Below are 9,433 nucleotides of genomic sequence, written 5' to 3'. Positions count from 1 at the left end.
GCAGGAATGTGAAGAGTGTCCTCCACTTAATCAGTGGCGCCGCTGCTTAACCGACCCTCCCGACAGCACTTTCCAGTTGTTCGGAGGTTTATCATCCCTTCCTTTACAAGCAAAATGATGCTGTTTATTACACTTTTTAACATTCAAAGCACTTTAGATGATGATTTGATCTGCTAGCATACCCTGAAACTCCAAAAGCATTTTTGATTCACACTCATGAACAACTCAAACCTGCTTTAGCTTTAAGTTAATCCCATCAGCTCTCACTTCAGCCACCCCCTCACTTTAACACATACACATAAAAGGAGGTGTAGGGCTACATTATATGACCTAGTTTTGAAGGAAAACATAAAAAGCTCATATTCAAAAACAGGCTTGCGTGCTTCTCCAAGCTTTGATTATTAAAACCGCTCGTGCTCCGCTGTCTGTCACCAAAATGTGTCTGCATGTCATTTTTGAGCTTTTAAAAACTTCAGTATTTAGATGCGAGTGAGCAGAAGGTGAGGGAATCGCATTTCTCTCCTCCGTTTCCTGATAAAAGCAACCATGTGGGCCTGAGGCAGGTTGTTCTTTGTTGCAGTGTCCCTTTCTTCCAGAATACCTTTTTACAGGCCACTGATCTGTCTTGATGATGGCCCCAGTGATGCACGAGGTCATCTCTGTCCTATCACTTCCTCTCACATCTATGTCACCGCAACCGACAGGAATTAAGGTCATGACTCAGGGCACAGCAGATAAAATTGAGGTCAACAGCAAAGTTTAGTCAGCCAAAGACAAGGTTTCCATGAACAAAAACACACTCTTAACAGCTTCCTCCTAACTTCCTTTTTGCATGTAAGATCAGTGTTTTTATGTTAACCACATGTCATACACTACTGGAGACATAAAACAGGAATATAGTGGAATATAGGGGAAAACAACCTTTGCAGGACATAAACGACAGGTTTATTCTGATTGTGCATTTCAGAACTTTATTCGAAATCTGTGCAAGTAAACACTCAAATTAAATGTATTTTTAGAAATAATGATACATTTGAGTATAATTGTGTATCGCAGTTAGCCTGCATCAAAACAATATTTCAAAACCAATAGAAGTCTTTGAAATCTCAGTGTAATCCATCTTTGTACTGTACAGTACGGAACATGATTGTTTAACCTGTTTGGTTTTCTCCTTGTAAAAAATAAAATTGAGTAAAAACAAAATAAATATCTTCATATGCACATTTGTTTCAAAAGTTTAAACATTTTGCCCAGCAGTCTATTTCTCATGACAAACATACAGATCACATTTTTATGTATTGGGCTCCATGACAAAATATATATACTTAAGACTTTGAATTTCCCCATGTTCAGTAATACATAGGAACCTTCTCATGCATCTGCATGCAACAGGCAGCAGTGTACTCTTAAATATCTGACATAACACAAGATACTGCAGAACGGATTATCACTGTTTAATCAGGAGACACATGCAAAAGAAGGACAAAATCATCCTCTAGAGTACATATTCACATGGCATTTACTTTGAAGTCTCTTTAAGAAATTTCAAAACTAAAATGCTTTTCATTCATACAAAATAGCTGTTTTTCATAAAGATTATGCTATGTACATAAATATAGTTTATAACGAGTCTTTCAGATTGATGAAAAACAACATGTCAAACGTAAGACTGTAAAACATCACATGAGCAAACATATTTTTGTGGGAATGGCCTTAATACCACAAACACTCCCTTTATTAGATCAATGTGTCCATTAACATGACACACAGCTGAGATTGGGCTGATTTGTCTCAAGTCGATGCAACAATCTCTTGCATAATAGAACAAACATCTTCTGGCATGCTAATACCAAGACCTGTTCATAAAATACACAAATACAAAACATATGAGCAAAAAAGCAGACATTTGTAGTAACTCTTGTGATTTTCATTCATCATCTTCTACAGTATTGTAAAAATCCATTTCTGTCTTGACAGGTAAATGCGGAGAACGCAGAATAAAGAATAATGCACATCACAACATTGTTTTCAAAGGGAGAGAGAGAAATTAAAGAGGACACTAATAACATAAAAGTATACACACTTCACATACCATATAGATATCAAGATATCATGTTGTAATACTGATGGATTCATATTCCATATCCAAACATGATAATGAATTTCTAGCTTTAACATTGCTGTTAGTTTATCTGAACAATACAGAACCAATAAGAGATGCCTATCTTTTTAAAAAGGCAACCAATTTCATTTATTTGAATGTATAAATACTGTGACATTTAATGCCTTCGTGGCATAGACAAAGTAACAACACAGTTATTTCTTAATTTCAGCACGGTAAATTGAAAAATATTCACCACCAACTGCTGAGGCACAATCTGTTTATACAGATTATCATGTGCATTGGGTGCATCATAACTCACTGCCTGAGGCCAAAAGTCTACCCATGTGTGGAAAACAGAGTGGGAACTGATATTGTTACAAATACATAAGGGCAAATCTGTCACACACCTTTTGTAGAAAACTTTTATTTTCTTTGCCGCTTAGAACGTAGGAAAGAAATCAGCCAGAAAGTAGTTCTTATAAATATTCAAATGAACTTTGGTTTCATGGTCTTTTTGTGAACTAAATGACGTGTAATTCAAGTGAAAAATGTGAAATGCCTCAACAGAAACAAAAGTAGATAAGAAGCAGAGAGAATAAAAAGAAAATTTCTAGTTCAAGCACAGATGCTGGTTCACAGTCTCAAAACTAGTATTTCTTCAATGACCCGTTTAGCCGTGGTGAGTCACAACTAAGTGTTCCATTGTAATTCTGTGAATTTAGTTTCAAAGTTCAAAGGCCTCAGTATCACCTGATGACTCATTTTTGACCTTTGTCTGCAATTGTCCCGAGCCTACCTCCAGCCCCTCCCCCTCTTTAACCAGTTGTGCATTGCTCCTCTGGAGCATATAGTACAAAATAGGGTTAGTCTTGGTAAACCGAGGTGAGTCTGGCCCATACTTTTGTGTTTGATCGTTTCCATTAACCATCTTTGCAGGGCCATTCAAATCCTTTGTGGTGCTGTACTTGATTTTTGACCTTGCAGGCTCCTGCTGTGTAACATGGGGAGTTTCTTGCCTGTGACTACTTGCTTTTTTAGAAGACGCATTGCTGGGACTCAGACTCCGGTGAAAGTTTTGAATTTCTCCATTACATGATTGTTTGATTGTATTCCCATTCAGCACAGTATGTGACAGTGAACTGAATGTACCCCTTGGCTGAGACAATTCCTTCAAGCAGTTGTCTGAAAGAAGCAGCTGCTTTAAAACATTGAAACTTCGGTTTTCGTTAGACTCATATGGTGGAAACCTAGCTGGTGGACTGTCTGCCTCTGGGGGGCTGGATGGGTCTCTGGCCTCTCTTGTCTCTAGATCTCTGGAGGCAAAACAACCACTGTTGTCTTCTTTCATGCTACCAGAATGTTCCAAATCCCTGATCTGCTGAGTCGAGGAGTTATGATATTCTAGTTCTATTGAAAATTTCCGCTTCTTCGGGATTGTTGGTCCCTGGGTTTCAACTGATTCTTCTTTGACACAACTCTTGTTTAGGTTCTCTAATTTGTTTGGCTGAAGGGTTTTGTTGGGTCGTTTCTTTAGGAGATGACAGAGAAGACCATCTCTGGTGGGAGCCTCTGGGGACAATGGTTCTTGTTTGATGTTTTCATGAGAATGATAACTGGAGCTTTTTCTAGGCTCCCATTCTGGATTCTGGCAATGCTTTGACATTATGTTATAGTCATACATATGGCCCTCTTCAACAGGTTCAGTTTTAATTGTAATATCCAAAGGAGAACCATTTGGTTGGCCAGTTGCCTGATGTGTTGGTTTTTCCACAGAATTGTTTTTGCCATGTTCTCGTTTTCGTTTACTGCCTACCTTTTCTTTCTGAGGAGCATTTCCCAAAAGAAGTTGTAGAACTGTACGTCTTTCAAGCAGATTCTCAATTGCCGAGACATGCTGTGTTGCTTCGGGCACTGCTGAAGCTTTTGCTTTGGCCTCTTCCCACAGTGTGTTATTTCTCTGAATTGGCGCAGTGAGTCTCTCAAATAAAGTTGGAGGATGGTTAACTTTCAGCTCTTGGGTCATGAGTTTGATAGGGGGTAAAGATGCCTTTGCTGGAGGAGCGATGTCAGGGTTTTGTTTTCCACACTGAGCTAAATTCTGTAAAAATGTACTAGCACTAAAGGCAGGTTCTTTTACTCTTACATTACTTGCAGGTTGTTTTGTTTTACAAAGATCCAATGGGACAGACTGAGAATGGGGAGACCCATAAAGTGTATATGGAGATGTACTGCTGTTGGAGTCTCTGCTTTGGGAGAAAGTTGGCAAGAGTTTGGGACTTCTACAACTCAATCCACATTGTCCACTAAGGTCACTTATGTCCTTACACCTAACTGTACTGAAAACACTCTGGCTACTTGTAGATGCACTAGTGACCTTAGGGATTACAGCTTGCTGCAAATCTGGATTATCCAGACCTTTGTTTACTCTCTCGTTGTTTTTGTGATCCAAGAGCAACTGTAATAGAGTGACCTTGTGATGAGGTTTCATCTCTGAACAGGTGTCCACCTCCCTGTGATCTGAAGTAACTTTGACAGGTGGACTCTCATGCTTCCACCTGTTTAACAAAGACTCTGGGACTCGTACAGGTGAGGATGAAGTAGATACTGGTGTTTGTAAATTTGTTCTGTTCTTCAGAGAAAGGTCGATAGGAGAGCAACTAGAGTAAGAGCTCTCAGCATCGCTGCTGTCTTTTGTAAGACTGCTGTCGGGATTCGAGTGCTCACTGTCTGAAAAGAGAGGAGAGGCCACAGTGCCAAAGGTACTTAGGTCATCTTTCAAGTGACCCTGTCCATTAATTCGCTGTGAGGTGTTGTGACTTACACCTAACTGTACTGAAAACACTCTGGCTACTTGTAGATGCACTAGTGACCTTAGGGATTACAGCTTGCTGCAAATCTGGATTATCCAGACCTTTGTTTACTCTCTCGTTGTTTTTGTGATCCAAGAGCAACTGTAATAGAGTGACCTTGTGATGAGGTTTCATCTCTGAACAGGTGTCCACCTCCCTGTGATCTGAGGTAACTTTGACAGGTGGACTCTCAGGCTTCCACTTGTTTAACGAAGACTCTGGGACTCTGTCCCGTACAGGTGAGGATGAAGTAGATACTGGTGTTTGTACATTTGTTCTATTCTTCAGAGAAAGGTCAATAGGAGAGCAACTAGAGTAAGTGCTCTCAGTATCGCTGCTGTCTTTTGTAAGACTGCTGTCGGGGTTTGAGTGCTCGCTGTCTGAAAAAAGCGGAGAGGCCAGAGTGCCAAAGGTACTGAGGTCGTCTTTCAGGTGACCCTGTCCATTAATTCGCTGTGAGGTGTTGTGACTGTTGAGAAGCTGAAGTAGAAGACTGCTGCAGTTCTGTGATGGTCTTCCTTGTTTCTCGAAAGGTCGTCGCTCTCTAAAGCGATGTCCTGTCCACATGGAACCTTCTGTCCTTTGCCCTGAAGTTAGGCTTGGACTCTGTCTACTGGAGCTTGTTGACATGTGTGAAGGTATTCCATTCTTGGTGTGTAAGAGGCTTAGTCCGTGAGTCTGGCCAGATGTTGTAGGTTGTTTATCTTGTGTCTGCTGTGTGGCCATGGCTGATAGTCTTTCACTGGCTGATCGTTTCGAGAGTTGGGCTTTCAGGGCATTATCTCGAGAGTACTGTTGCAGGTGGGCCTCACTGGAGAGCAACAGAGCCAGTTGACTGCAGGCCACACTTGGTTTGGGCGATGGAGCGGGGCTTGATCTGATATTTACCAGGTTTGCCACAGCCTTTAGGCGCTCAGTACAAGACAGAGACTCAGGAGATGAGGAGGGAGTACTGCTCTGCAGTGCCTTGGGAGATTCTGAAAAACTTTCCTGGCTAGACCGTCGACGTTGATAAGGCACACTGTTGCTGTGATTCTGCATTTTGCTCTTGCTCACTAACCCTTTGAGGTGACTCGAGGCAAGTCTGTGGCAAGGCACATCTGCCCTCTCCTCTTGTGCAGGCTTGCTTATCTGGCAGGGGGCATCCGGTGGCCTCAAGCCTTGGATAATCTGCTGTGGCAGGGTCACGTTTTGAAGTCGAGAACTGAAAGACTGCAGCAAACTAGCTAGAAGCGTACCCTCTCCTTTATCTTGGGAGGTACCATTGTGGCCACTGTGGTGTTCTTCACTTTGCCCGTTGATTGCAACGGAGGGTGCTGACCTCCGTTGAGTCTCACTCTCCGTCCAGGCCTCCGAGTTGAGGAGACGAGCCTTTCTGAGGTGCTGTGAGGCTCCACAGTGGGAATTTGTTCGGTTCTGCTCCTGTCGAGTGCCATGACTAGGATGTACATGCCCTTTCCCATCCTTATTCCTCTGTTCTTGGTTTCCATTTTGTGTTGCTGCCGCACCCTGTCCTCCTGCTACCTGATGCATGAGTAAGCCTTCCAGATATGTTAATACAGCAGAATCCTGGTGTGTTTCAGGGCCAGGCTCTTCCCCATGAGTCATGTTCAGTATTATAATCCCTTGTATGGTTGGCCACCACAATAGAGGGGAAAACGTTCTCTGTTACGTTCTGCCAAGACACCTTGCAGTTTTTAGCTTCCAAACCTTGTTTTTTAGATAAAAGAAAGGTCTAATGTAGCTTCACAAGCCCCATACAGGAGGCAAGAGCTAAGCATGAATTTTGTTTAAAATCATGTTTGCCATTGTTAAGGTAAGTACAGGATCGTAATGCAGTCAGTCTTGTGGGATTCCATGGCACTGGATTTGTACTTCAAAGCTCCAAGTTTGTGAGTGTATTCACTGCTCACATCCAGTAATTCTGTCCACAAGGTCAGCTGGTGACGGACCTGCACAAGATAGAGAAACATGAATTATGAAAATTATCAGCTAAATTTTGCATAGCACACATTATTGTATTCAACAAAGCAAATTCAGCATGTGGTTTAACATTTCATATGTTGATCAATTTTAGAGGAAAAAGACACTGTAAACATGATCAAAAATGAATTTTTGAAGATTAAACAGCAGGTTATTTATGATGATAAATGAAAATAATGTGTAAGCAAGCAAGGCCAAAAAGCCCTCTGCTACATGCAAGTCTTACAATGCAAGTGGGTTTTTTTCTCTTCTCCGGACTCTTAAGCAATAGGAATTAGCCTGCCGAATCTCATTAAAACTGAATCCACATGGACTTTTAAGACTACTTGATTGATTTGACAGGTATTAGGTAAAAAAAAATAAACAAAGCACAGTATTTTTGAAGAGGATTAAATGTTTTGAAAGAATTCCAAGACAGACCCACAGAACTGCCAGTTGAGAACTTAATTGTTTGTAAAACAATCACACAAAACGTTAACAGGTACTTGGAAGTTTTTTCCTATTATCTATAATGACTGGCAGGTTCAGAAATTAAAATGGCTCAGAGCAAAAATGCCACAGAAAGTGAAAAAAATGGCCCAGTTATTATTAAACAATATTTCTGTTTTATATTATCTTACATTTGATACATTTTATGTAAAAACTAATGTGTTAAATATGAATTTAGATATTTATTCAGGGTGCAAAAACAGTTTTTCTGACGACTTCTGACATTTACTCAGCCTACATGTTGCTGGCTGGTTTGACAGACATGGGTATCTTTCTCTCACCCTCTCTGCAATCAGTGTCAGTGCCTGGAGAATGAACACCCACATGATGCAGCCTAGTCCTTCACTTCTATGTTACCGTAGTTGCTCTCACTACATTATCTCAAAATATAACAACTCTAGATCACACAGTGCCATTGGCTCTGTAGAATGACACATTTATCGTGTATATGCACAAGTCTGTTAAATACTATCCTCACCACACAACTCAAGCCTCTTGGTACAGCAGTACCAATGTCATAGCAATATCTGCACTTCATAGGAAAATGAAAACATAGTGAAATGGAATTGTAAGTACTTAATCATGGAATACACACAAGGCTGACCTTGTCAGTGCTCTATGGTCAAAGTGAAGGTCAATGGCTATGGTTGATTTGTTCTGCTGATAATTGGCACCTCTGGTTGTTCTACTTTGCTGGGGCTGACAGGGGGTGGACGGTACGGGATGACCTTATCAAGATATCGGTCACAGGGGTGTCAGAGTGACAGGCCTGAGAAACTCCTATGACACTACACAATCTAAATTATCTCTAAACACAAATCATTATAGAACAGACTTCTAAACATCAATGGAACTGTAAAATTTAATTAAATGTCTATTGCCTAACCCTACTGAATGTAAGTATATTTCGGCTCTGTATGGATGTTGTAATGATATGAAATAATTCTATTTGTCAATGAAAGGAAGTTGAATCAGACTGTGAAAATGTAAGTTTTGTCTGACCAAGCATTATAGCTACTGTGTCAAAGAGTGGGAGAGGGTAATTGATTTGGGCAAACAACAACACTTCATCCTATCAATAGGCCACTGTAGCTTGTTGTCCTAATCCAATGAAAAGAGGAAACACAATACTGACAACGCCTTACCCTGTTAAACAGATAAACAATTACTTTAACACACTTATCTCATCTCCGAAGAGATATTCAGTATCCTACGTTAGAAAAGCAAAAAAATTCTTTACAGAAATCAGCTGTTTTAATAATGTATTCAGTGACAATTTTCAAATCAAAGCGTTGCAAATATAAGAAACTGCCAATTTCTGACAGTTATGAGCTAGCCTATCTTTGACAAAACCCGGTTATATAGGAGTTCATTCACTCAGTTCTATTCAGGGTTTTGTCATCACAATATTACCACCATCAGTGCAGGGTGACAACGCTCCTGAATGAGTTACCTGAGAAATAAAAATCCCTGTAAAACGACTGGCTTGATATAAATGGAGAGGATCAGATATCTGGACTGGATCCCTCATTTCTCAACTGCAAGGCTGGAAGATTAATTGACCCACCCAAAAAATACCAGATCATAAATTACCTCTACCGTTCAGAAACTGTAATCCATTTAGGCTATTTAAAATGCATGATGAGGCAAAAGGAGCAAAACCTGCTGTATGCCCTGTTTGAAGTCAAGGTCACTCACTCCGCCGGGGCTGTTTGAGTTGATGCAACAGCTGGCGTCCATACAAAGCATTAGGTCCTAATAAAAAGCGACAAAGCTGCCCTTGCGATGTGCGTTCATACCCGCCATCTAGCTGATGTGTTATGGAAATAAAAATGAATTTTGGCCACTGCAACTGCTAAGTTGTTGTTATCCTTTGGTTGCACACGTAGGCACTAAAGCCTGTAGAACTACAACAACACATTCCTAAGATAGCGTTAGGTGACTCAGTCAGTCAGGGCCATGCACCACTCAAACTAGGTCACTGTGACCTACTTCCAAACAAGCATTA

The 9,433-nt window shown here is 40.7% G+C and overlaps 1 protein-coding gene across 2 annotated transcripts in view; it reads right to left on the bottom strand.

Annotated features, from left to right (window-relative positions):
* Positions 1 to 9,433, bottom strand: part of nrip1a (nuclear receptor interacting protein 1a) — a 43,398-nt gene that overhangs the window by 3,215 nt on the left and 30,750 nt on the right. For both annotated transcript variants that reach the window (XM_016478777.1, XM_016478771.1), the window contains 2 exons: positions 4,928 to 6,905; positions 3,121 to 4,431 (listed from right to left, as the gene is read on the bottom strand). In XM_016478777.1, coding sequence (XP_016334263.1) covers positions 3,121 to 4,431; positions 4,928 to 6,561 — 2,945 coding nt within the window. In that variant the 5' untranslated portion in view covers positions 6,562 to 6,905. The remainder of the gene's footprint in view (positions 1 to 3,120; positions 4,432 to 4,927; positions 6,906 to 9,433) is intronic.

This window comes from Sinocyclocheilus anshuiensis, unplaced genomic scaffold, assembly GCF_001515605.1.
Source record: "Sinocyclocheilus anshuiensis isolate Anshui unplaced genomic scaffold, SAMN03320099.WGS_v1.1 scaffold1170, whole genome shotgun sequence".
Classification (NCBI taxonomy): Eukaryota; Metazoa; Chordata; class Actinopteri; order Cypriniformes; family Cyprinidae; genus Sinocyclocheilus; species Sinocyclocheilus anshuiensis.
This window is presented reverse-complemented; position numbering and strand designations above follow the sequence as displayed.